At 53.7% G+C, this 27,314-nt stretch overlaps 2 protein-coding genes across 14 annotated transcripts in view; one reads left to right on the top strand and one right to left on the bottom strand.

The window, feature by feature from the left end:
• Window positions 1-4,271, bottom strand: part of GRIN1 (glutamate ionotropic receptor NMDA type subunit 1) — a 34,469-nt gene extending 30,198 nt beyond the window's left edge. For 5 of the 13 annotated variants that reach the window (XM_068656839.1, XM_068656835.1, XM_068656837.1 and 2 more), the window contains exons 1-2: window positions 3,828-4,269; window positions 749-883 (exon numbers count right to left, since the gene is read on the bottom strand). In XM_068656839.1, the coding sequence (XP_068512940.1) occupies window positions 749-883; window positions 3,828-4,085 (393 nt within the window). In that variant the 5' untranslated portion in view covers window positions 4,086-4,269. Of the gene's footprint in view, window positions 1-748; window positions 884-3,827 lie in introns of all 13 variants that reach the window. The other 8 variants (XM_068656829.1, XM_068656828.1, XM_068656827.1 and 5 more) reach the window with 2 other exon arrangements.
• Window positions 4,272-15,444: 11,173 nt separating this feature from the next.
• On the top strand, window positions 15,445-26,966 carry LOC137842763 (cholesterol 7-desaturase nvd-like). The gene is made up of 7 exons (XM_068657206.1): window positions 15,445-15,935; window positions 19,718-19,906; window positions 21,223-21,401; window positions 22,987-23,112; window positions 23,404-23,523; window positions 24,022-24,198; window positions 25,574-26,966. Exons 1-7 carry the CDS (start codon window positions 15,638-15,640, stop codon window positions 25,733-25,735), a joined length of 1,251 nt encoding a protein of 416 aa, XP_068513307.1. The 5' UTR covers window positions 15,445-15,637; the 3' UTR covers window positions 25,736-26,966.
• The last annotated feature ends 348 nt before the right edge of the window (window positions 26,967-27,314 follow it).

The following is a 27,314-nucleotide window of genomic DNA, read 5'->3' on the forward strand; positions in this document are numbered from 1 at the left end:
CGTGGTTTTGCAGAAGGGCTGTGAGCTGAGAGCATGCAGCACCAGAGCATCTCAGAGCACACGCCAGGGCATGGCCCCAAATCCCGCACAGCTGGAGCACATCCAGCATCAAGATCGATGTGTTTCCACGGGGACAGCAGAGGGTGGTTTGAGACTGGAATCTGAACCTTTCTTGAGTGCTGCTCAGCCTGAGCCATGGGATGGTTTGGGTTGGAAGGGGCCCTAAAGCCCATCTGGTTCCAATGGGGAATGGAGCAGGTACCCCTCCCACCACCCCAGGCTGCCCACAGCCCCATCCATCCTGGCCTTCGTCATGGCCAGGGAAGGGGAATTAGCCTCAGGATAACTTATTAGGCAATTCTGTTATCTCCTTTGCCAATAGCACATAAAACCTCTTGCCTATCCGCAGGTCCCCCCGCACCTGGGGAGCACCCAGGACCCCCTGGCTGCCTCTAGCGAGCAGGGCAAGAGCAAGTGCGAGCATTTGGCTTGGCTGAAGAGCAGCGAGCCCAGCAGCCTGGCAGAGAAATGCTGCAGAAATCATCCCACAGTATGTAGGTCAACACTGGCAGCTGCAAAAAAATGATGTACTGGGGATGCAAGAGAGGGAGGGACCTGCGGGTTTAACCAGAGAGGATGGATGGACAGACAGACACATAGAAAGTGTTTAACATCATTAACCCTCCTGAGGCACTCTCGATTTACACCACACGTATGAGGTACTAGACTAGAAACATGCATCAGTTACCTTATCAGAATATATAGACATGCGTGTTGTCAGACCAATGACAGGGATCCTGTAGAAGCCAGCTGTGTATGATACGGGTGTTGGTGTTAGGTGATCGTTGGGAGCAGGAGGGTGACTAACTAATATTGCATAGACCTGCAGGACAGGATACACGACACAAACATTATTTCACAGGAGCACATCTGCCATCGAGTGTGATTTTCCTTTTCTGCAACGTTAAACAGCCCCACGTTAGCACAACAGCGGCATTCAAGTAATCACCATCAGCAAAGCCATGACTGCGCCTGGGAGCCAGGGCGCGGTGCAGGGGTGCAGTGAGCCTGCCGCGGCTCGGAGGGGATGGGTCTGCTCAGGGCTGTGTCTTGATGGAAACGCCGTGCCGAGCTGCTCGGCTAAACTAATAACTTTCATGGATTACAGATTAAAGGGAAGCATCTCCCTTACAGTCACACTGTGTAATGCGATTTCTTTAACCACACATTTAATACTCGGTTGTAATTCCCCTCCGAGGACTATTATGAACAAAGTGGTCAGCTGGGACTCAGAGCCGGAGGAAGAGCGCAGAGCCACAGCGCAGATCAGCCATCTGGCCCCGAGAAACCAGAGAGCCGGCATGGGGGCATTGGCTCTCGGGCGCTGACAAGGGATCTGCCCGGAGCATGGGCAATGGGGTGCAGGGGATTGGGTTGTGCCAAAATGGGGAGGGAGGATGTCAGCAACATCCTGCTGTTCTGGTGGGCTGGGATTTTGGTCTCCAGCAGGATCATGTTCGGTGTCAAACCAAGGGGAAAGGAGCTGTGTAATCCCTAGGGGACCCTTCGTTATAATAATGCACTTTCACTGCACCAGGAATGTCCCCAGCTGGTGACAGGTCTCCTGCCTGGGTGAATCGATGTAAGGACTGATGTCCAGGAACAGATAGCCCCTCTTCCCTCCTCCAAACATCTGCCCAAGCCCCCGGATGTTCTGTGCACCCAGGCTGGTTAGGTAGGATGGGAGAGGAGGATGAAGCGTGTCCAGGGAAGGGCCTGGGGACTGGGTGGGTGGGATGAGGGCAGATCCTGCTTGGTGCTGGAGGGGAGCAGGCTGAGGGTGCAGAGAGAGTTGGGTCAGGATTTGGAGACCCTACCATGGGAGTGATTTATGGGAAAGGGGCTGGGAAGAACACACAGGGTATGGGGAGGCAGTAGCGGGGGTGTCTGCTGCCCAGCCAACACCAGGGGTGGGCGAGGGGGTTGTGCTGGCAGGTGTGGGACATGGGCTTGGGAATGGGTCTTTGGGCAGCACCAGGCATGGGGAGGAGAGGCAGGGAGGCGAGGGCTGCTCCATGCCACACGGCAGCTGGCTAAGAGGACCCATTTTGTGAGGCGGGTCCCCAGCCTCTCCCCTGCCTTGCAGCCCCCTGCTCGGGCACAGTGCCAGCCAGCCAGGACAGGAGCGGCTGTGTGCCGTGCTGGGGCTGAGGGGGCAGGAGCAGTTGGACCATTGGGATGGTGTGGCCACCCCAGCATCCTGATGCGAGCACCCACAGCCCCCTCTGCATTGCAGCGTGGCAGCTGCCCCTGCCTGCAGGGTTTGCCTTGGGGATGAGGCTTAGAGGTGGCCTGGACATGGGCATCCCTCAGCTGGGTCACTGAAATGGAGTCTCCTGCCAGGGAGGGACCCGACTGAGCCCTTTCCCTGTTGCTGGTGAGGAACAGCCTGTGCTGTGCTCCCTGCCCAGTGCTGCCGGCATCCCTGGGGATGTCTGCAGACATCCTGCATCCTTGGGGAGCTGCGCTGTGACCCTGCCAGCACTGCTCCGCCAGCACTTCCCTTCTGTGTGCTGGGGCGTGCCCGTATTTATGCATGTCCGTGTGCATGGGTCTTTGTGGTGCAGGTGTTCACACACTTTGTGTGCGTGCCTGTGCACCTAAGCACAGCTCTACATGCTCATGATTGCATTTGAGATGGGGGTAGGTTTTCAGGTGCCTGTCTGCCCATCCACCACCCCAAGTGGGGTGAACGGTGGGCTCAGCCCCCAGAGCACACTTAAGGGGAGTGTGTGTGTGCATGTATGTGTGTGTGTGCACCTCCAGTGCGGCTGCAAGTTGCATGTGTGTTCTTTGTGTGTCTATGATCCCCAGTGTGCTCATGTTTCTCATGCATGTGTGTGTATTAACGGGTGTGCTTGTGTCTGCTTCATGTGTGGTGCGGTGTTGGGGGGAGGAATGGTGCTGCGTGTGATGGGGGTGCAGCTGCGGTGCACAGACCTTCAAGTGTATGGCCCGTGGGTGTGTGCAGGTGGGTGTGTACAGGCAGTACTTTGTGCGCGTGTGCTTGCAGTGCATGGAGTGGGATGTGTTTGAGTGACAGTAAGCGTGTATGTGCACCCGGTGCAGTGTGTGCTCGTGTGTGCACATGGATGTGCGTATGCATGTGGCACAGCGTCTGTGAATTGGCACACTGACATGAGTGTACACATGCCATCTTCTGTGTGTGTGCCCATGTTTGCATAATGATGCGTGTGTGCACAGGGCATGTGTGTGTGCACGCAGCACAGCCCATGGGCACCCCATATGTGAGCGCACACGATGCGTGTGCACGCGTGGTGCTCCCCGTGCCCGCACCTGCTGCGTGTATGCCATGCGTGCACCCAGCGCGTGCCCGCGGCTCTGCGTGCTGCCTCGGGTGCCCGTGTGCACGCGTGTTGGGGTGTGCGTGCGGGCAGTGCGTGCACGCGTGTTGGTGGCTGCGTGCCTGCACACCCGCTCGCTGGGTGCCCCGGGGGGCGTGCGTGTGCCCGCGCGGCGGAGCGCGCAGCCCGCCCGCAATTACATAAAGGCTGCAATGCGGGCAGCGGCGCCCCGGGCCGGGGGGGCACGACCCCCGCTCCGCGGCTCTGTGCGCCCCGAGCCCCCGGCGGCGGCCGGGGGGCACCGCGGGGCCGCGGCGTGTGCGGGGGCTGGGGGCTGGGGGCCAGAGGGGGGCAGAGGGGGGCAGCGGGGGGCAGCGGGGCTCGGCGCCCTCTGGGGACGGGGTTGGGGGGCTCCGGCGGCGGCGGCGGCGGGGGCGAGGGGTGGACGCCGGCCCGGGGTACCTGGCTGGAGATGAGGTCCTCGCAGACGGAGAGGGCCATCTGGATGGCGTTGGGCTTGTGCGTGACCGAGGTGGCGTTGAGCTGCAGCTTCCAGGTGCCGTGCCGCTTGTTGGCCTGGTTCACCGCCTCGCGGAAGATCTGCTCGTGCTTCTTGGTGCTCAGCACCGCGCCGATGTTGACGATCTTGGGGTCGCAGCCGGCGCGGGCGAAGGAGGAGGAGAAGAGCAGGGCGAGCAGCAGCAGCCGCATGGTGCTCATCCACGGCCGGCCCGGAGCCCGCCGGGCCCCCGCCCGCTCCCCGCCGCCCGCGCCCTCCCGCTCAGCTCGGCCCCATGCGGCCCGGCCCGGCCCGGCCCGGCTCGGCTCGGCTCGGCTCGGGGCGCTCTCCCTGGTGCTGAAGCGCCCGCTCCGCTCCGCGCCTCCCCGCTCCCCGCCGCCGGCTCCTCCCGCTCCGCGGCCCCGCGCTGCCGCAGCGCCCACCCCCGGCCCGCCCCCGGCCCCCGCGGGCGGCGGGAGGGACCCCGACAGGGCCCGGTGGCTGCGGCAGCGCCGCTCCGTGCGGGGTGCCGGGAGCTCCCCTCCCCGACCCCAGGTCCCACCCGCGTGCCCGGGGGAGACGGGGGGAGCCGGCCCCGGGGGGGCTGCAGGAGCCCCGGGGACTCCGGGGCCAGGGTCCTGCTCCTGCACCCCGCGGGAGGGCTCCTGCGTTGGGGGAGGGAGCGGGGGTGCGGTGCTGGGGCCAAAGCCCGGTGGGGCTGAGCCCCGGGCTGCTGCTGGAGAGCTCCTTCTGGGGTCTGGCTCCTTCTTTTTCATCTCTGTTGCTGGGCTGTCCGTTCAGGGTGTGGGTATCCCCATTAATTTGGGAGGCATAATCACACTACATTTTGGGTAAAACGAGGTCTTCTGAGTTTGTTCTCCTAGTTACACAGTACCTCTGGCATACTTTCCCAGCCCAGGACATGAATGTCATCAAGGTCTGTATTCACTCTAGAGTTGGAGAACCCTCCCTTGGCCAACACACCTCTGGGGCAGAGAGGTTAAGCAGACACTCACCTGGTTCCTGGCTTTACTCTGTCCCTCCAGACAGAGCCATCACTCTTCCAGGCATTACCTCACAGGGCAACTTTTTCCATTAAATTCACCCCATTACTTCTGGGCTATTATCTAAAGATTTGTCTGATGATGAGACTTCTTGGGGTTCTCTTCACCCCTCTGCCCTATGGCTACCATTAGCCTTCCCCAAAGGAAAGGGAGCCACAGCAGCTAGTGGGCAACATTTGGAGGACAATCCATCTCCATGGCTGAAAGGGACTGTGTTCCACTCCTGGACCACCTCTCTCCATTTCCAAGAACAGAACATTGCACTCCAGAGCTGCCAACCTAGTCCTTTTGGAAAAAAAACACAAAGGGGCTGCAGAGAGCAACATGGTGTTGCTTTGTAACTGCGTGGGACAAATGCCATCAGCCAGCCCACTGTGTGCCAGCTGAGAGAGCAGCCTGCAGAAGAAAAATCACCGGAGATATTTTTACATCAGCCATTTCTAGGATATTGCCGCAGCCCACCTCTGTGCTTCCTTGCAACGTGAGTTGAAGCAGAATTTTCTCCCCCAACGCAAATTTTCTCACTGGCATCTCTGAAGTGCAAGTTGCCATGGAAACCATTTTGCCTGTGTCCCACGTTGCCCACATGCTCTCGCAAGAAGCGGCAGAAGCAAAATGGCCGTTGTGTAACGCCGCGGGGCTGCCGTGTGCCAGGGGCCACAGAGCCGCACGGCGCCGTCCCTCCCGGGGACCCTCTCAGAAAAGCCCCGATGGCCTGGGAAAGCAGTGAAGCCCATGGCAGTGGTGATGTGCTCAGGGAGAGAAGGAAAATGACCCCACCTCATCTTAACTCTTGCAGTGCTTCATGTGGTGCTCCGCACCGATCCTGCTGTGCACTCAGCGAGACTTGCAGGCTTTGCCCAGTTCAGTGCCACCATGCTGCCTGCTCCTCGCAGTGCTCGCGTGGCTCTGCCCACTCCTAGGGGCCCACGCAAGCAGGTAAGTGGAGGTGCATCCACACCGATGGATTGCACACATTTGGCTTTTTTCCCTTCTCTGCTTACCAGGCACGTTTACTGAAGGTTGTTTGGGAAGCAGGCACAGGCTCTACCTTGCCCTGGTTGTTATGATGGCAGCAGAGTAACACAGCCCCCTTGGCCACAGCAGGGGACTTGGCAGAAAAGACAACAGAAAAAAAAGGGGGTTGAAACTTTTTGGCTTACTCACATTGCAGTGCAAAAGGTCTTCCCTCCTTATCGTCTGGACTTTCCTGTAGGAAGAAAAACCAGCACAGCTGCTGAGCCCCTCCTGAGCCCATGAGCCTAAGGTGGTCATACTCAGGAGCCAGGTTCTAACCACCGTGTTGCCATTTCTTCCAGAGACTGCTGTTCCTGGCACCACCACTGAGCACGGGGAAACGCCTGCGTCTTTCTCAGGCCATGCCTCCCACCGGGCTGTGTTGTCCTGGCACCAGGAACAGCCCAGATCACAAGCTCCAGCAGCAAGCTGCAGCCAGCGCAGACGTTGTCACTGCACGACTTCCACTCTTGCTGTGTCCTCAGGCTCTTTGATCATCGGAAGGCAATGGGTGCACACAGGGTTTTCGCAGGGTGGAAGCTGTGTAAATGGCAGGTACAACTGCACCCACCGGCTGAGCCACATGTGGACTCTGTAGCAAGCAGTGGGCTTTGCTCTTCCTGTGGCTTCCTCCTGGCACGTCATGGCAACCTTCTTAGCCATGGTTTGGTGCAAGCAATTAACAGTTGCCTGTTAGCAATTAGCATATGCATAGCATGATCCTTCTCTTTATGCCTGGCACCTTCTGGATGCAGGGGATTTGGGCAAGAGCCTGAGACCAGCCTCTGTGTGGTGTCTGTGCTTGCGAATGGTGCAAATCCTCCCAGGCCAGGGTGAGTCCCCGTCAACTGAAAGTCTGCACAGGAGCAGCACTGAACCCAGCTGGAATTTCATCTGCCTTGGAGTAAGGCATTGTAGTGGGTTCATGTGGCAAGGTTTTGGTAGCAGGGGGCCATAGGGGTGGTTTCTGTGAGAAGGATCTAGAAGCTGCCCCATGTTTGGTAAAGGCCCCACTGTTGACCCGAGCTGAGCCAATAAGCGATGTTGTTTTGTGCCTCTGTGAGAGCATATTTAAGACAGGGAAAAAAAACGCTGCGCCACACAGCAGCTGGGAGAGTGAGAGGAGTGAGAAACAGCCTTACAGGCACCAAGGTCAGTGAAGAAGGAGGGGGAGAGGTGCTCCAGGCGCCGGAGCAGAAGTCCCCTGCGGCCTGTGGTGAGGCCCATGGTGAAGCAGGATGTCCCCCTGCAGCCCATGGAGTACCACGGTGGAGCAGGGTTCCACGCTGCAGCCCGTGGAGGAGACCACGGTGGAGCAGGTGGCCCTGCACCGACGGAGGCTGCCGCCTGTGGAAGACCCCTGCCGGAGCAGATTCCGGGCCGGACCTGTAGCCCGTGGAGAGGAGCCCGCGCAGGAGCAGGTGACCTGGCAGGAGCTGCTGCCCGTGGGGGAGCCAGGTTGGAGCAGTTTTCTCCTAAGGGATGGACCCCGTGGTACGGACCCATATCTGGAGCAGTTCTGGAAGAGCTGCTGCCTGTGGGAAGCCCACGCCGGATCAGTTCGTCAAGGACTGCATCCCGTGGGTGGGACCCCACAGCACAGGGGACGAGAGTGACCGAGAAGGAGCGGCAGAGAAGAAGCGCTGTAGACTGACCATAACCCCCATTCCCCCGTTCCCCTGCGCCGCTTGGGGGGAGGAGGTGGAAGAGGGTGGATGGGGGGGGAGGTGCTTTTGGTTTCTTTCCTTTGTTTCTCACTTCTTTAGCTTGTTAGTAATGAGCAATAAATCTTACTATCTCCCTATGCCGAGTCTGTTTTGCCCGTTACAATAATTACTGTGTGATCTTCTCATCCTTATCTCAACCTTTGATCCCTTTTCATCATATTTTCTCCCCATTCCTCTTTGAGGAGGGGGAGTGAGAGAGTGGCTGTGGTGGAGCTCGGCTGCCCACTCGAGCACAACCACGACAGGCATCAGTCCCAATGAGGGAAAAGATAATATGAAATTTCATAAATGAGGAAATGAAGCATTAGGAATATGCAAGTCTTGCCAGTCATCACGGAGCTGCCAAACAAACTAAATTCCTCTTTTGAGAAAGTTAAAATGTAATTGGTAACTGCAAGGCTGTAACACAGGCTGTGGGAACGCCTCCTGTGTACAGCTGCACAACACAGGAGTGGTTAAACTGATGGCCGAAGATTAGCAAAGAACTGTAAGTGGTGGCAGGCGTTCCTACAGGCATGACTGGATCTGAGAGGTGGCTGGCACTTCATTGTTTTTGCCACTGCTCTGGAAGCAATCACTGCTGATAAATTTGTGAAATAGCATATAGTTGGATTGTTTCATAAACTGAGCACACTGAAACATCTTAAGACAGCACAAAGCTGAGCAAATAGAAGCAGGTATTATTGGTCCTGCCCTTGGGACAGGACTAACACTGGCTGGAAAGACGGCCTCCAGTACTGACCGGGGATCATTGAACACGAGTTTCAAAGCCCAGAAGAGCTAGTGTTGTCCTTGGATGAGCTCCTGAGGGGTCAGAGCAGCAGCAGGTGATGGCTTGAATCTCTGTATAAAGCATGGGAGGACCCCAATGGGAATACTGCCCATGGATGTGGAGACTACATTATTTACAGAGGCTGAAAAACTGGAAAAAAGGTTCCCAGAGGCTATTTGGAGGATGAACTCCTCATGCTATAGAGGAGGTGCAGTGGCTGAAGACAAAGCATGCTGCCTGTGGTGTCAGACACTGCCTACCCGAGCAATGACAGACCGCTACATGGTGCTTTCCCCAGGGCTCTCCACAATGGAGGAGCTGTCTCCAGGCTCTGGAACACACCTGGGGCAGGCAGGATGGTGAATGTGCAACGTGGCTTTTCTGGTGCCCAACCCAGCCTCCTTGCACAGCCTCCATTCCATGGTTGGAGCCTGTTCCTACTGCTCACTGGGGAATCCCATGCCCTGGGAACCTTGCAGGCACGTATGGCTGGGGCTGAGGCAGGAGAACAGCAGTGGCCCTCCCTGTGCAGGCAGGCAGGGGGCAGGGGCGATGGGCGAGGAAGGACTGCAGGGGCCACTTTTAGCACCTCGATACCTGCCTGAGGCTGGCGCAGTATCCTCCCCTGGCAGCCTGTTTGGGAATGGGATTTGGGCGAGCAGCTGGGATGCAATGGGAGGACTTTCTTGTCAGTGGCCATCCAGCCAGGCTGTCAGGCAGCAGCATGCCCACAGGAGTTGTTTCTGTGGTGGGGGCTGCAGGGAGCACCGGGATGGAGACTGAGATGAAAGTGCCAGAGCAGCCCTTTGGGTTGATCTGTTGGTGTCCTGGATGGACTGCAGTCACTGCGCAGGTCTTGTGCTCTCCCTACATGCTTTCTCAGACAAGAGGGCCCCAGTCCAGCCTTTTCTGCAATTTGGTGGAGCTGCCAAGCAGCAGCTGCCCTGTTTGTAGTGCTCATCCTTGTTGGCTTCGCTCAGCTCTCCCTGCAGGACACAAGATCCAGGGCTGTGGAAACCTTTGCCACCCTCCTGAGCACAGCATGTATCACCTCTACAGTCCTGTCATCATGCGAAGAAGCTGCAGGTTTCTGAACAGGCAGGGAGAGACTGGGGGGAGGATGGGACATGAAACACCAATGGCCAGAGGAAAAGATGGTGAGAAACACAAGAACAGTGTCAAGGAATTGAGAAGGGACTGAATGCATGGATATGCAGAGTCAAATGAACTGTAGGAGCAGGTAGAAATTTTCATTGTAATAATTTCCTAAGGGAAAAGCAGCATTCACAAATTTGAAATACTCTGTAGGGAAAATTTCATTTTGACAAAATCCACATTTTCTGATAGAAAAAAAGCCATGAGGTGGCTGGGCTGCAGCTGCCTGTACCCCGTGTATGGGGAGCAGGACAGCCTTCCGCAGGGACACCCAGCTCCCTGGGGCTGCTGGGCAGAGCTGTCACTGCTGGGCGCTTCCTGCACATTTTCACCGTGAAGGATGCTGGGGCCTGGGCCCAGGTAATGCTGTGACAGTCACCACAGTTAACACAGTGACAAGTGTCTGGGCACAGAGCACATGGGGGAGCCCCAGCCATAACACATACCCACCCTCTATGTGCTCTGTGAGCACCTCCACTGCCTCTCTATAAGGGGGTCCAACTCAGACAGCCCCTTGCTCTCCTCTCTAAACTCACGACTCAGCCACGCTGCCGTTCCCAAGCACCTGCCCTTGCTGCCAGCGAGCTGGATGGGACCCACAGAAGCACATTTCAGGGCCATCAGCACGGCTGATGAGAAGCTCAGTCCAACAGCCTGGGTGCCTGTGATAAAGCTGCATCAGGATGTGGCTGCCCTGCTTGACGAGGTAGTGCTGTCACCTGGGGCTGTCACATTTGTTTTCTTTGTCTGCAGGGACTCTGTGGAGACACCAAGACACCAGAGGCTGCTGTTGCACCAGTCCTGCTCATCGCGAGACTCAGCAGTGTGTCTGTGCAGCACCTTACCCACATGAGATGGCCTGAACTTCTGAAGGAGATGGAGGCATGTTGGAGGGCCGAAATTCCCTACAAGGACTGTACAAGGTTCTCCAGGCAAGTGTGACTGCAGGTAGTGACAGGCTCCTTGTAGGCAGAGGTTGTCAAATGGAGAGTGAGACCTTGGGGCATGCCCAGCCTCTTCAGGGTGGGATGAAGCTGAGAACAGGGAAGGAAAAACGTGCCAATGGACAAAGTGGCACTCCAGAAATTGTAACCCCTCCAGAGCCAACTGTCCTCAAAACAGGACGTTATCTTCACAGCGATGGGTGCAGAAATGTGCAACAGTTCCCACCTCTGCACCCCTGAAGCCTGCTTTTGGGGTAAAGCAGCACACATCTCCTCGGCAGAGCCCCTTCTTGTGCATCCCTGAGCCTTCCAGTTCCCTCTCTGGAGCTTGTCACAGCACTCAGAGCTCTCCTCACCTCGTGCAGCCCTGCTCTGTGATGCCCCCACACCCTGCCTGTGAAGAAAGGCTGGAAGAGTTGGGGCTGTTAAGCCTGGAGAAGAAAAGGCTCTACGGAAACCTCATCATAGCCTTTCAAAAGATGAAGGGGGCTTAATAAGAAAGGTGGAGAAAGACTTTTTACCAAGGGCTGTAGTGACAGGACAAGGGGTAATGGTTTTAAGTGTGAAGGAGGGTAGATTTAAGTTAGACATAAGGAAGACATTTTTTTATGATGAGGGCAGTGAGACACTGGAACAAGCCTGGAGAAGCTGTGGATGCCTCATCACTAGAAGAGTTCAAAGTCAGGATGGACAGGGCTTTGAGCACCCGATCTAGTGGGAGGTGTCCCTGGAAGGGACCAGATCACCTTCAAAAAGGTCCCTTCCAACCCAAACCATTCTCTGATTCTGTGATTCTATGGCATGGGTCTGCCTAGGACGCCTCAGTTCTCTTGGCTTCATGCTCTTGCTGGGAAATGTTCACACTGTGAATGTTTAACTCGCTCCAGGGGCTTCCCACCCCGTGCAACTCCCATGTGAATGCTCCTTACCCAGGGAGAACAGAAAAAATAGGGGTCTGCTTTCCAACCTGCCCTATGTGGATTTTTAAAGACACCAGGCATAATGAGTGTGAGGCATACAGCCTCAGGAATAGCTCTGGAGGATGCTGAGCAAGCCTGACGACGCCAGAGCTGGCCCAGTTGTGTCAGTACAGCAAGCAGGGGCAGAAGCCGTGTGGCACCAGGCTTTTTGCTGCACTTGATGTGCCTCACCCCAGAGCCAGCTGGCAGGCTGGAGCTGGATCCCGGGTGTGCTCCTCCGCGTGCCAGAACAGATAATTGGTGGGTTAGGGCTCAAACACAAAATCCAGAGCACTGGAATGTGACAACTGACATGCCCCTCTGGAGGGCTGTGCCCTCCTGTCATGAGTGATTGATATTTGCAAGGAGATCAAAACCTTGCTCCTAAGGACACATTGAGGACTGATTGCACAAGTTTTGTTTGATTATGAAACCGGCCTAAAAATAAAGAAAAACATGATGAGACTGGGATAAGCCGTGTTGGATTTGAAGAAAACATTTCTTTCCTTATCTCCTTCCCTTAAGGTGCGCTCACATAATGCACGCACTGCATAGTGCATCTGGAAAGCAAGAAGCACAGTCTTGAGGTAGGCTTCCTGGAAAGATGAACACACAGGTAGAACCCTTATCTGATGAAAAATGTCACTGAGATACTTTGTGACCAACAACCCCCTTCTCCAAGGCTTCATTCCCCTCCTGCAATCCCATGAATTGCCCTTTTTTTCTGATTTTGATCACCACATCAAGACCCAGCTCTGCTCTAATGCAGAAACCTGCTAGAAAGTCCAAGCCAATACAAAGATTTCTAGTATCAGCCAAACACCACATTCTTCCTTTACTTTTTATTTATTTATTTATTTATTTATTTATTTATTTACTGATAGAGCTAAACTTAATGTTTTCTGTCTCTGGAAACAAAGGAATCCTCTGTACCATAACCACTGCTCATTTATGTATCAAACGTAGGGATTGACAGATTTCAGTCTTGGATAGGTAACTCAACAAACTCAGGAGCATGCATGCAGAATCAGGGTTTTGTACGTGGTGAAAGGCATTCAGCACTATACACACTACTTCAAACCCCCCAAAATCTTTAGTATAGCTGAGGTAACTACATTACCAGTCAAAAAACTCTCAATATATCCTAACATTGCATACAAAGTATGAAAGGGAAATTCCTGCACTGAACTTGTTTTTCCCCTCCAGCCTGGGCTGTTTCAGCCCAGTACTGCTCGTCCCCTACCCTAGAGCCAGGCACCCAGGAAGAGGAGGACACAAGGCACAGCCTCACACCCCTCGTGGGCACAGAGGTTTTGTGCTGCTCAAGCAGCTCCTGGGTGCTTCTGCTGTTGTGCCACCCAGGAACACCCCACGTCTTCTCCTGGACCCTTTAAGTCCATCTATAAATGGCTCTTTTGCTGTCTGTACTGCTTAGAAATGCCTTCATACACCACGGGCTGTTCCACTCCTGTTCCCTGCCACGGTCTGTAGAAGCAGAGGTTCCTGTGGAGCCCACCAGCTGTGCCCAGCTGCTGGGAGTTCTGTGTCCCACCAGCACCCTGGAGCCCCCCGTGTTGTCCGTGTGTCCTTTTGTTTTCTCACTTCCCTTCTGCCCACTCATAAATTCCTTCAGACCTGGAAAAGTGTAAAATATGAGCTTAAATGGAAAGTCATAGATTGAGACCTATCTAGTTCAGGGACTGATAATGGGTGTGTCAATTGCCTTCTGATTTTCAGACTTCAAGTATTTGTTCTCACGCCTCCTGTGGGTGCCATTCCCTGCTTCTGATCACAGCCATCATTTCTCGGTATCTCCTCTAGGTTTACTCCATGCAAGATGAGGTGGCCACCATTACATGCACCTTGAAGTTCACCAGATGTGCAGATGGTTTCGTGCTCTGTTCCCAATTACATTCCTAATTATTGTCAAAGGAGGGATATTACGCCTCAAAGCTCATCAATCATTTTTCCAACTGTATCAGTGCATCTAACAGAAAATATTACTGTTCTCTATCGACCTAGCCCCTCTTATATGCTTAGATCATCATGTCTACAAAAGCACTGATGCTAATTATTCCTAGAGTTGCATTTGTCTTTTTGAGCTGAGTGGAACAGTGAGAGGATGCATTCAGAGACCAAGTCGAGTAACGTGCCGATCTCTTTCCTAGTGCTAATTAGTAGCTAACCCTCTCCGGTGGGTCTTTGCCACATGCATTACATTTCAATGGCAGACACTGCTGTTTGCCTGTCAGTCACTGAGAGATTTGTAAGGTTTATTTTGCAGTAGTTCATAGTCAACTTTACATTTTACGGTAGTGAATAATTCAGAACCATCTTAACCAGGCGATTTAGACATCTGTTTATCCGGTTTCTCAGTTTCTTCATGAATAGGCAAATACAAATGCAGATCCCCACTCTCCATTGTAACAGCTGAGCATTTATTCCTTTTCCTTGTTTCCTGTCTTCTCACCAATTAAAGAAGCAAAGAGGATTCCTCTCCTGTTACTTCAGGCTTATTTAAGGGCCTTTTGCAACAGCTCTTAGAGGAAGTGTCTTGAAAGTCCAAGTGAACAAAGCATGAACTTGTTCAGCTGTGTGTTGAGTCCTAAGGTCTCTTGGTGAGACACAGATTCTACTTAGAAACGTGCTGCTGACCCTTCCTCAATGGAGCAGACTCATTCCTGTGCCTGAGAGCCCCTTCACTACAGTGCCTGGTTGGCTTGACCAGCACAGTGCGAAGACTCCTTGGTCTGCTAATCCCCAAACTGACATAAAGTCTCTGTTTTAGCACTGTGGATGTATTTTTTATGTGCTTTTATGCCCTTAGTAAGTTACTCTTGAAAATCCCTCTTTGTCCTGCCCTACTTTGACTAGATATTTCACTTGTTCTTCCTTGTTCGTTGTTCTTTTTCCTCATTCACTCAGGACTTGCAGCCTGCCCCTCTCTTAGGGATGTCTGTTTAATTCCATCTGGGGTGTTCAGTCTCCTGCATGGCTAGACTGGCACTCTCCTCTAGAAAAGGTTTCCAATAGATCAGATATATTTACCTGAACCTTTAGTAAGGGGTCTTCATGCCTTTCAACCTGTCTGAATTCACCCTTTTGGATGCTGGTTTTGCTTCAACCAGATGCTCCATTTCTGTTTGCTTTTCCCTTTTCAATTACTTAGTACTATGTAGGGTTTGGGGGATGGTTTCTATACCTGGAAATCCCCGGCTTTATCTACATGGTTGGCAGCAGGTGGGCTTTCTACAGTTGCCTCTTGAACTGTGCAATTCTTAGGACTAAATCAAGCTTTAATTCCCTACCTCATTCTACAGCAATCTGTAATGCAAGTAACCTGATCTTTCCTTGGCACTTATTTGTCCTCTCTCCACGAGAGCATCCCTTCCTTTTTCTGTACTGGCAACTCTCTGAGCTGTCCTCGGACTCCAAGGGACACATTAGAGTTCTGTCAGGCAGTCGCTGTCACAGCCAACCCCAACACCAGCCCCATCTTTCTGGGAATGAGATAGCAGCCCAGGAGGGTGATGTGGTATGCATTGACCTAAATAACCCATCAAACAGAATTTGTACTGCTCCTTCTGGGACAAACGTCCTTCTGTGGAAGTGGAGTTCCCTTTGCAGCAACTTGTGCTCACTGCCTCTTCTTACTCAAGCAGATGATGATAGGACAAAGGGAAATGGTTGTAAACTAAAAGAAGGGAGATTTAGATTAGATGTAAGGAAGAAATTCTACACAATGAGGGAGGTGAGGCCCTGTCCCAGGCTGCCCAGAGGAGCTATGGGTGCCCTATCCCTGGCAGTGCCCAAGGCCAGGCTGGGGGCCCATGGCGGGGGTTGGAACTGGATGGGGTTTAAGGTCCTTCCAACCCAAACCATTCCGAGGTTCTGTGATTCTACAGTTCTGTTATTCTATAGTTCTATGAGTCTGTGACTCTGTGACTGTGATTTTGTGTTGCTGTGATTCTTCGCTGTGCACCTCGCAGCCCTCGGGGGGCTGAGCCACAGGAATCATCAACTGCTGCAGCCCGGGGGTGCCTGAGGGGTGCCGGGGGTGGGAGCTGCCCCCCAGCCCCACCCGGGCGGGGCTGGCCGTGCTATAAGGGGCGGCGGCGGCGGGAGCGGGCGCGCTATGGGGAGCGGGTGGTGCGGAGCGGAGTTGCTGGCGGCGGGGCTGGGGAGCGGGGCGCTGCTCTTCCTCCTGCTCCTCCTCCTCCTCCTCCTGCTCGTCGTGCTGCCGGGCTGCTGCCGGCCTCTGGAGCTGCGGCGGGGCCGCGGGGAGGTGGGCTCCCTGCCGGCCGCGGCCCCCCGCCTCCCCCGCCGCCCCCGCCGCCCCGGCGCCCGGCCGCCGCCGTACCCCAACGGCTGGTACCGAGTCCTCGACTCCGCGCAGCTGCCCCCCGGCACCGTCCGCAGCCTGTCCCTGCTCGGTGAGTCCCCGACGGGCGTCCCCTTTGCCTAGGCCCGGGATGCTGGCCAGGCTGCGGGGCATCCCCGACGGCGGGGCATCCCCGGCATCCCCGATCAACGCCGTGCCCGTGCCCAGGAGTGGGAACACCCCTGATGGGTGTCTCGGCCCGGGCACTGGCACCGCACGGCAGGCATCCCTGACGGGCCCCCGGGACATCCCTGCCCCTGGCGTCTGCACTGGGGCACCGGGACAGCTCCACTGCATCCCCACCTGGACATCCTCAGCAGGACATCCCCACCAGGGCATCCCCACCAGGGCATCCCAGACATCTCCACTCCACCGGGGAATGGGGGCATCCCTACTTGGGCACAGGGACATCCCTGCCTGGGTGTCTCCATGGGGGCACAAGGACACCCTCACCTCCAGGGCATCCAGCCAGGGCACTGGGCCATCCCAGCCAGCACCCATGCTGGCTCCCTGCCCTGGCTGTTGCCAGTGTGCAGGACATCTCAGCCTGAGCATCTCTGCTGTGGTCTCTGCTATGGCACTAAGGCATCTCTGTTGGGGTATCCCTTCTGGGGCACCCCACACACTACCTACATGAGGGCACCAAGCATGGCACAGCCTCGGCTTTTCCACATGCACCAGGTACCCCAGCTGGGGCATCATGGCACAGGCTCACTGTGCGTGTGCAGGGCACCCCTCTGGGCTTCTTCTGGGACAGCAGGGCACCTCACTGCCTGGTTCCCCTCCCAGGCACTGCTGTGCCCACAGCTCCCCCTGTCCTGGGGCAGATCAGGTCTCACAGCCACATCCAGAAAAGTCTTCTAGGTTGTCGAGCGTCCTTTTGCCTTGAAGGTGGTTTGGGACTTGTTCAGGTGCCTTCCTCATCATAAAGGAGGTTTCTTCATTGAAGTCCCTCAGATTCAGTGTTGGTGTTTTATTTTAGATCTGTTTTCAAGAGCCATCTTCTCCTGTGATGTTTTGTTTCTTTGTGTGACGGGAACTTTCCAGTTCATTATATACATCCTGGAGAGCCCTTGCCAGCCTATCAGTTGCAGCACTTCATTGTCTACCCTGGTACCCAGTCCTCCAGGTCTGGCTAAAATGTGCAGGTAAAATCATTTCACATTGCAGCATGATGGTAGTTTACTGGTGCTAGGAAGACTATCAGTAAGTAAGAGAGTTAAACAACCCAGAGCTTCCAAGTCTGTGTTTAATTTATCTGGGATAGTCTCTGAGCATAGCCTTGAAATGTGGCCCTGCTCCAGAGACAGTGAGCAAGAGGAGATGAAGAAAAATCTCTTGACTTGGTCCCTGCATGACCTGACTTTGGGGACCAGGTACGTTCCAAACCACAGCACAGAGCATGCAGGACAGCTGCAGGCTCTCCTGAGGACTGCTGTGTCCTGCAGCTCTGCTGCCGGGGGCTTGCTGCAGCGAAGCTGCTCAGACCCCAGGGGAGGCTCCTGTGCAGCAATGCCCCTGAGCGAGTCCTCTGGGCTCTCTCCCAGCTTCTGTGTCCCCAAACAAGAACTGCATGATGACCTTGTGTCTCTTTCTGTGCCATGTGTTATTTCTGTCATAATTGCCATTCATTTTCCATGAAGAAAATACACTAATTTCACAGGAAAACATCTGTGCCTGTATGTGGCTCTTAAGTTCTAGATATTAATTTACAACAGAGTTTCTTAGCATATATTAGGCTGGGATATTGTCCTCCCACATGGGGAGATATCAGATTTGATGCACCACCCTAAGCAAAGATCAGCTTCTCCTCTGGCTCTGCTGGCTCCGGAGTACAAAGGCTGGAGATGAAAGCAGTGCTAGCTCAGGAGTCCCAGGAGAGGAGTTCAGGCAGCCCCACAAGGCTCTGGCCACAGGCACCACTTCAGCTCTTCATGGCAGATGAGTTCCAGACCAAGTGTAAGAAGGAAAGCTCTAGAGTTGGGACCTTCCTGGGCAAAGCACCAGGGCATAGGGCTGTTCCTTGGGACCCCCCAGGAGCCCAGGCTACAAGTGCCCCACTCTGACCTGCCCAGCACCACTCCTGCACCACTGCTCCTGGTGACCCTGTGTCACCTCCAACAGCTGCACGAGCAGAAATGTCTCCTGGCATAGCCCCCCTTTGCTCTGAAATTCAGGTCAGGCAAAGAGGCAGATTGGTGACAGGAGAAAATGCTGATGCAAGGAATGACTGGTTGCTGCCTGGGGCCAGGGGAAGGACCTGCACCTCCAGCACCTCCACTCCCCTCACCAGCTGCCAGCGGAGGTACCAGTGCCTTCCAGCAAGGCAGCAGTGCCAGGCGTCCTGGATAAGAAGGTGCCTCCAGGCACTGCAGTAAAACCATGTTTTTCTGCCAGATAGCAGAAATAACCTTTTCTAGGTTTGAAGGCTGGGGAAGTTTTCACTGTTTTGTTTTCTTTGCCCAGGACACAAAACCAAAGGAAGTAGCCTTGTGTAGCTCACAGTGTGTCACTAGTCATCAGTGTGGCTGTCTGGGAAAATATGGACAGAAGCTTAGTTTGGTCTTCGGACTTTAGTTTGGACTCATGTCTTACTGTTTGAGTGCTAAGGTACAACACCAGCGATAACTATCAGATTTCACAAGCTGATGCGTTAATACACGTGCACTGCATGGCACATCGTATGGAAGAGAGGACCCTGGAGCACCCCAGCCTTTAACTCACTGGCTGCATCCATATGAACAGCCCCCAGAGTGCTTCCGAGCCCCCAGACCAGCCAGGACACAACTCGAGGGGATGAAGGGACAGGTCCAGCGTTGCTCTCAGGCCAGGTCCTGACGAGCAGCCCCTCTCCCACAGCATGGTGCCGCAGCACCGAGGTGTGCAGCTGCACAAGAGCAGTTCGCGCTGTGCCAGGAAAGTGTCTGGCACCAGGTTTGTCCCTCGGGGCAGAGCAATTTTGGAGGTGACGGCATGGCACTCAGTGCAGTCACGGCTCCTTGCACAGCCACGTGAACAGACCTACGGCTATAGCACGGGCACAGCCTCTGTCTCTCCAGAAGCCAGGGCAAACTTTGCAAGTTTTTTGCTGAGCTAGCAGGGTGCTGCCCTTTGGGCAGGGAGGAGGAGTGTGATCCCAGTGAGCAGAGACAGATACCAGCAGGGCAAACCTCACGTTGCATTGGGGCAGAAGGAACTTGGCCCAGCAGCAAAGCAAAGCAAGTCTGGGTGTCGGGGCAATGCAGCCCCAGCTCTGCCAGCGCTGGCTCCATCCCTCCCTGCACGGAGCTGGCTGGGGCAGGAGCTGCCTTTTTAGCCAGAACCCCCCTGCCGGGGAGGTGACGGGGCCCTGGCTCAGCCGGCCTTGCCTGAGGAAGGGATTCTGTGCTGAGCTGCTGGGCTGTGGTGCATGCGGCTCTTGGAGGTCAAGAGCAAACAGAGCTCCTCCTTTCAGCCAGATTTTCCCGAAATTCACGAGCCCGCGCTCTCCTCTAGATGTCTTGGGCAAAGGGACAGGAACGGGGCTCTCTCTACATGCAGCCACTGCTCTGCTCTGCCTGGAGCCCCTCTTTACCAGAGGGAGCACCCCACGTTTTTACACCTTTCTGTGGAGGCGGCTTTTGTCCTTCAGCTGAACCAGGCTCTGACAGCCCAGAGAACGGGTGCTGAGGCCTGGAGCCGTGCGGGGTTGGAGGCGGCTGCTGCGGCCGCCCGGTGCTCTCTGGTGGCTGCACGGACGGGGCTGGGTCCCGGGTCCCGGGTCCCTGAGCCCACCTGGCCCTGCCCGGGGCTGCTGGCTTTAGGGACACGCCGATAACCCCCCTCTGTCTCCAGGAGAGCAGCTCGCTGCGTTCCGCACCCAGGACGGCCAGGCCCATGTGGTGGACGCTTACTGCCCTCACCTCGGTGCCAACCTCGCTGCCGGCGGGCGCGTCCTGGGCGACTGCATCGAGTGCCCCTTTCACGGCTGGCAGTTTCGGGGAGAAGATGGAAAATGCACCAGCATCCCATATGCTGAAAAAGGTGAACCTTTCCCGGGTCTGCAGAAAGCACCTGCAGTATCGTTAGTGCCCTGGGCATCGTCCTAAAAATATATATATAAAATATTTCAGTAGGGAAAAGTGGGAAAGTGGGCTTCATAATAACTCACCATCCCCCCCACCCCTCCGACCTTCCCTGTTTTTTGCAGCACCCTGATTCTTCTCCTGGGTTGTCCATGTTGTGACACAATGTTCCAGTGCCCTTGCACATGTTAGATGATAGATGGGACTTTAATTTGGTTAACCAACCACCCTTCACAATTTTGATCGCCTGAGAACTCCTGCTGACAGCAAGCAGTGTGTCTTCAAAGATTTTAACTTGGACTTGTGCATTGCACCACCAGGCATGCAAACAAAAAGTGTCTGTGTGGTAGATACCAAGAAGCTACTGGGGTTCAGAAAGTATTCTGTATGCTACAGTAATAATTTATACCATGTCAGTGCTTAAATCTGTGGTCTTGACATTGGCAGAATAATCTCTTGATGGCAATTTTTTCTCTTTTGAGGATTAAGGGAAACTTTTGGTTAGAACCCAGGAAGACTTTTCACACACATTCACCTTTTAGATGTGGTTTGTGGTGATTGTGTAGGGAGAACATCTTACTTAAAGTTCACATGTAACAATTACTTGCATTAATTGAAATAAATTACCAACTGTGTGGCTGAAACCAGTAGGTTTACTTTGAATTCTGCTTAGGACTGTTTCCTAATTTCCCTTAGAAAGTCGATTTCCTCTAATTGGGATTGATTGGGATAGCAATGAAAGCACTGAGTAGCAGCAAAACTCAATCTTTCTACTAAACAGTCTATTTTTCTAGAAGTGGAAAAATCATACTCTCCATATGTGTTAAGATAAACATCTTATAGATTGCATCAAACTGCAATTATTATTATTATTATTTTTTACCCTAAATGCTCACTCGTGAGCTGCATTTGAATTTGATTCCAAGTAATGAGTAAAGTTGTGTTTCATTACAAAATGAGAACGAATACTTTGGACATACACACACACTTGCCAAAATGCACTGTTTCATAGGAAAGTGCTTTATTCAGAGTCATGATTACTGTGTTTTATGAAGAGAACAGAACCGCAAAAAGCTGCCCAGCTGCCAGTTCAGGCCAAATGGGTCAGGTTGTTTTAAACAGACAGAAAAGCTGCCTGCGTGCCCAAATGTCACCAGGCAGCCTGTGTCACATTAATACTGCCCATAAAATGAGCTCTGAGCCATAGTCCAGGACAAGGTGACCATCAGCACCCCAGAAACACTGTGTTAATCCAATTCTTTTCATTCCCTGCAGTGCCAGATTTTGCCAAGGTCCGGACGTGGCCGTGCTGTGAGGTGAATGGGATGCTGCTGCTCTGGTACCACTGTGACGGGACCGGCCCGACGTGGGCTGTGCCCGAGCAGCCACAGATTGCTGCCAAGGAGTGGGTGTTTCGGGGACAGACAGAGCACTTTGTGGATGCCCACATCCAGGTAGCACTGGGGCAACACCTGGGGCACGTCTGGGGCTGGGTCCTCTGCTGGAGTCCAGTTCAGGGATTTCTCCTCCCGGATGACACGCTAATGGGCATCTTCTCCCAGTTAACCCAGTGCCACTGGGCAGCTGCTGCTGCCAGCAGAGCCAACACCTAGGAATGCATCACTGTGCAAGAACGTGGCAGATGTTCTCCGTATGTAGGGTCCATGGGCTGTTTGAGAGACAACAGATGTCCTGGGTGGCACTTAAAGGGAATCTCTTAATTTGCTTTGACCTATATCTGATGTAGTTTTTAAAAAAGCTTCTTCAAGGATTGCTGCACTTATTGTCAGGAGGCTTTTCAACTCACTGACAACAGCAATGGAAACATATGGTTATCTTGCTGTTGATGTTCATAATCACCATCATATGCTGACAAATCATAGAATCATAGAATATCCTGAGCTGGAAGGGACCCTTAAGGATCATCAAGTCCAACTCTTGACACCGCACAGGTCTACCCAAAAGTTCAGACCATGTGACTAAGCGCACAGTCCAATCTCTTCTTAAATTCAGACAGGCTCGGTGCAGTGACCACTTCCCTGGGGAGCCTGTTCCAGTGTGCAACCACCCTCTCTGTGAAGAACCCCCTCCTGATGTCAAGCCTAAATTTCCCCTGCCTCAGCTTAACCCCGTTCCCACGGGTCCTGTCGCTGGTGTTAATGGAGAAAAGGTCTCCTGCCTCTCGACACCCCCTTACAAGGAAGTTGTAGACTGCGATGAGGTCTCCCCTCAGCCTCCTCTTCTCCAGGCTGAACAGGCCCAGTGCCCTCAGCCGTTCCTCGTACGTCTTCCCCTCCAGGCCTTTCACCATCTTCGTAGCCCTCCTCTGGACACTCTCCAACAGTTTCATGTCCTTTTTATACTGTGGTGCCCAGAACTGCACACAGTACTCGAGGTGAGGCCGCACCAGCGCAGAGTAGAGCGGGAATGTGCCAAGCCGAACAAAATGGCTGCAGTTTCTGTTGTCTTGGTGGAAACAAGGGTGGAAAAGGGAGAAGTTTTGTGGCCGTAAGCAGAAGTGAACCACTGCACACAGGTCTGTGCTATGGCCAGACTGTGCTACTCGCCAAGCTGCAAGAGAGGTGGTGTAGTTGAGTAACAAAGCAGTTAAAACCTCAACAAGTGACCTGATACGGGCAGGCTGGTGGGGTTTACAGGTTTACGCTGGCTTAAAATATGTGAAATCCAGACTAGGATCACAAACGCAAAAATGCTTCATTCTTTACAATTTTTCTAGGGCCAGAGGAAGTTTGGAGTCCCAGCACGTGTGGCTACAGAAGTTAATGTGTTTAGGTTAGCTTAATATTAATGCTGTATGTTCTAGCTGCACATTAAATTATTTTACACGCTAGTTAAGAGCTGGTTACAGGTCAGTGAATGCTCAGACCCCACCTCCACTCCCTGGGCTGCCTCTTGCCATGATGTGAGGGCCCTGGGCTGTGCTGCAATCACACCACTGCTGCTGCAGCGCTGCTGCTACAGACGGGCAGCTCGTGCCCAGGTCAGCTCTCACCAGCGATAAATTGTTCCCTCCGGCAGGAAATCCCTGAGAATGCAGCAGACACAGCTCACCTTGCCTTTCTTCATGGACCGTCTTTTCTGAGTGGATCTGATCTGAGATACACCAAGTCCAAGGTGTGGGATTTTATGAAGCATGTCTGGAAGGTAGGACCCTACATCCCCTCGTGGCCATGAGTAGGTTGAGGTCCCTGAGGCCAGGTCCCCTTTCTGCCTCAGTGCTTGAGTCCTACCTCACCTCTTCTGCCTCATCCCTCAGTCTTCAGTTCAAATCTTTTTTCTGTACCTCAGTGGTTTTAGCCTCACTCCCTCATCTGTGCTTAGCTCTAGATGCCCTTCACAGCCCCCCTTCAGTCACCCTCTCGCTGCTGCCTCCCCTCAGCCCATGCTCCTGACTCCTGGCTCTTGGGCTGAGCCGCTCCTTCTCCACCCCTCCAGGCCGAGTGGCAGCCGGAGCCAGAGCCCAACCAGCATTGCTCCCGCATGCTGCTCCAGCACACCGCAACCGTGTTCGGGAAGCGCTTCCCCTTGCTGGACTTGTCGGTTTCAGCCAGGCAGGTATGTCCTATGTGCCATGAAATGCCCTGTATGGACACCAGGGAAGGCAGGTGGCTTGATGAGCCACAGACACGGTGCCTGGCCCCGTTGCCCTTGCATCCTGACCGGTCCCTTTTACTTACACAAGACCATATTTCCTATCTGCCAAGTGAGCCTATTTGGTGAGGCAGCTTGCAGAAGCCAAGGACAGGAGGTTGCATTAATAGCAGCGAGCATGAGCTGCACAATCTGGTAGGGCAGGGTGCTTTCTCGTCTCACAAATGAGAGCTGGTGTCGGCAGGAGCAGAGACCTCATGGATGTGACTGAACTACCCCTTCCTGCTGGATCTGAGAGCAGGGTGACCACCAGCCCCTTGAGCTGAATGGCGTGGTAGCCCAAGAGGACAAGTCCCTGCCTGCCTGCTCAGAGCAGCCTGTCCTACCAAGGGCATCGGAGCTGCTGTTCCGGCAGTGGGGCCGCTGGGCACTCTCCCCTGAGGGTGCGCTCTTGCTCTGCAGGTGGGGCCAGGGCTGGTTTTCCTCATCTTTGAGCATGCTTTCCTGGGCCATGGGGTCATCCTGCAGACTGTGACTCCACTGGAGCCTCTCCTGCAGAACGTGGTCCACAAAATCTACTACCAGAAGAATGTGCCGGCCATAGTCCCCAAGTTCATCCTGAGAGCAGAGTGCGTACAGGTAAGGCTTCTGAGGAGGAGCAGCCAGAAGTGATCCTCTGGAGCTTGCTGGATGTTGCATAAAGTAACAGCCAGCCCATGTGGGCTCAGAGATAAGTGGGAGCAAAATAGTCTTGGGCATGATCCTTTCAGTGCTCGGCACGATCTTTCCATTTCAGGGGCCTGAAGAACTAAACTCAAGGTTTAGTGAAGAGGGTCCCTGCAGTTGCTCATCTGTTTATGATGGTGGAGAGATGCTAGCCATCTGCTGTGGGTGGGGAACTGGGGTACAAGGGTTAGGCCACATCTCCCAGGTTGCAGGACATCTTTGAAAGGTCTAATAACTGCATCCAGATTTCCAGCACCCCAGGCTGGTACTTTAAAACCATCCAATATCCTTCAGTGATAACGGTGCCAGGAAATATCCCTGCTAATAAATTATAATGAGATTTGGCAATTCTTGCCCCTCCTGACAGAGTTTTTTTCCAGGTCTTTACAAAAAGGATTCAAAGTGGAGGGAGAGCCCTCCTGGATGTCTCCAATCCCACCTGGAGCAAGACCATGGCCAAGTTCAGGCGAGGCATAGAGTTGTCTAGGAGCCTTGAAAGGAGACTGCCCCCTTCGGGGTGACCCATTCCATTACTGCTCTACCCATGGTGTTGATTTTTATTTTTAATGTCCATTTGGAACTTCTCAACCTGAAACCCATGGCTGTTGCTCATTATACCAGGTGGCACTACCAAGATAAATCTTACTGTCATCCCTGTAACTCCCTTTTAAGCAGTCAGAATAGTTCATGTCATTCCCTTCTGTCAGGGGTTAAAGCAGGGGTTAAAACGTTTTGTTTGGTCTGACCAGAGGGCACCATAGTAAAAATTGCCAAAAGACAATTTTCAGATGCCAAAAACCTACCCCAAATCAAACCTAGCTTTACTAGCTTGTATTGTTTAAATGATGGTTTAAATTTATGCATTCTTACTAATGTGAATAAGCAGCACTTATTTCTGCAGAGATGTCTTTGTGAAGGGAAACTCCATGTCTTACCGGGTACATATCTGAGTGGAATTTAAGACACCTGTGCTTAATTTATAGTGCCCTGGTTGGCTGGAGCTACCCAACAAATCAAAAATCTCAGGTGGAGCTGCTCCTACCTTCACAACCTCCACTCATTTTCCAGTATATCCCATGGCAGGGGCTGTCTAAGCTGAAAGTAGCTCCTCGTTTGGGAGCTGCAATGGGCTAAATGTCTGCTAACTGCAGATGGAGAGCAGTGGTGCTGCAGTTTAAAAATAGTCCCACACCAATCACTGGGAAGAAATGCTAAAAAATAAACCTAGTGTGCAGGCAGCATGCACAAAGCTGCTCATTCGGTTTCCTCACCACCCTTCTCTCCCCAGTTTGAGCGAGATATAACCATCTGGAATAACAAACAGTACCTGCTTAAGCCGCTGCTGGTCAGGGAGGATGCGAGCATCCAGAAGCACAGGCGCTGGTTCGCGCAGTTCTACAGCGAGAAGAGCACCAGGCCCTCGGCGCCGAAGGAGGGCCTGGACTGGTGAGGATCCTGCTGCCCTCTGCAGTACGGCTCTCAGGTGGCTCCTCGTGGGCAGTGGTGCTGTGCAGACTTGAAACCCCTTGTGTTCATGCTGCTGCAGGGAAGAGAGCCTGAGCCCTGGCATTCCCCCTTTTTCCCTCTGTGTTCAAGGCACTGAAGCCCCGAGGCTGTAAATGCTTGCTGTTGCAGTTCTGTTGTCATATATGTTCTGAGTTTGAACTTAAGACTGACAGAACCCCATCTAAAACAACCTTGTCTCTCACTGCTGTCATCACTTGGTGTAGTTAAACGAAACACTTTCCATATGGCCTTTTATTGCCTGAAGTTTCCTTTCCCAGCCATGCTTGCTGTTGCTTCTGCACCTCAGCTAGGGCAGGCTTTGGCTCTCTAGGGAAGCTTTGACCAATGTCTGTATGGCATCAGAGGTGTGATTACAAAGCCCACAGGTGTTTGCTGTCTGCTATCTGACAGCAGGCTGGGCAGCATGGGTTTAACTGCTCACTTTGCTCTCACCATACCTGTGGGCTTCCTCGAGCCTACTGAGCTCTGAATGAGTGAATTCCTCATGCACCAAGTTGGGAAGCAGAGGGACCATCCCAGTGACCAAACCACTTTGAGAACATCTTTGCAGGTCAAGGACGTTAATAAGATCCTGTTTTGGTAACCCCTGGGTTCCAGTGATGCTAAGGATGCCCAGATGGCTGTAAAAATTTGTATCTCATGGCAAGAGCACAGGTGTCACTTGCTGTCACTGTGCTCAGAAATTAACACATAGAAATTAGGCTGCAAATATGGCTAAAAGTGGTCTAGGTTACCTTGTGCTTTGTGCCTAAATGTTTGATATTAAAGGGATAAATTCTGCCTTGCTGCACACCAACCTGTATTCACTGTAGAAACAGCCTGCCTTGTATAGTTTGCAGGATTCTGGCAGCTACTCAATGCCACAAGCTTGCAAGAGCAAATGCCCAAATGAAGCAGCTTTCCAAGCAGGCTGGTGGCTGCTGCCCTTGCACTCTGTGTGCCTGCTTGTGCCTTGTGAATTCTGTGCTAAGGTTTCTGGTTCCTCCTTCACCATTAACCCATAGAGCAGGAGCTGGAGAATGTCATTGCAGGCTCTGCCAGTGCAGAGTTCATCGCCCACCCCGGCAAGCACCCCGGATAACACTGTGCAAGCTGTGCCTTTGCCCTTCACACCAGCCTATTGCACTGGCAATACTTTACTATTAAATTTTTTTAACAACTGATCTCATGTGCGTGATTTGTCATTTTTCACTTGTGGCACAAACCCAAGGATGTGCCTGTACTCAAATGGGCTTTGTGTGGGCTTGTGTGTGTAGACACTTCCCCGTGCGAGTGTCCTTGCATGGCAGAAGTGCTCCTGCTGCTGGCCCATGCTGTGCTGCTTCAGGAGCCACAGGAACTCTCCAGCAAGGAATGCAAAAGATATCAGGGAGCTTGGGCAAGGAGTATTGCCCACACTGGCAGCTTGAGCCTCTCAGGGCCATGAGAGCACTATGAAGCCCGTCCTGACCAGCCCCACGTGGGGCCTTCATTCATCCCCTGCCCATGATCAAGGAGCCCCT

Source organism: Anas acuta, chromosome 20 (genome assembly GCF_963932015.1).
Source record: "Anas acuta chromosome 20, bAnaAcu1.1, whole genome shotgun sequence".
Lineage (NCBI taxonomy): Eukaryota > Metazoa > Chordata > Aves > Anseriformes > Anatidae > Anas > Anas acuta.

Coding starts and splice junctions, on each gene's coding strand:
- LOC137842763 (XM_068657206.1), top strand. CDS start 15,638: ATGGGGAGCGGGTGGTGCGGAGCGGAGTTGCTGGCGGCGGGGCTGGGG. Junction 15,936..19,717: donor CCGCAGCCTGTCCCTGCTCG/GTGAGTCCCCGA, acceptor CTCTGTCTCCAG/GAGAGCAGCTCGCTGCGTTC. Junction 23,113..23,403: donor TTATGAAGCATGTCTGGAAG/GTAGGACCCTAC, acceptor CCACCCCTCCAG/GCCGAGTGGCAGCCGGAGCC.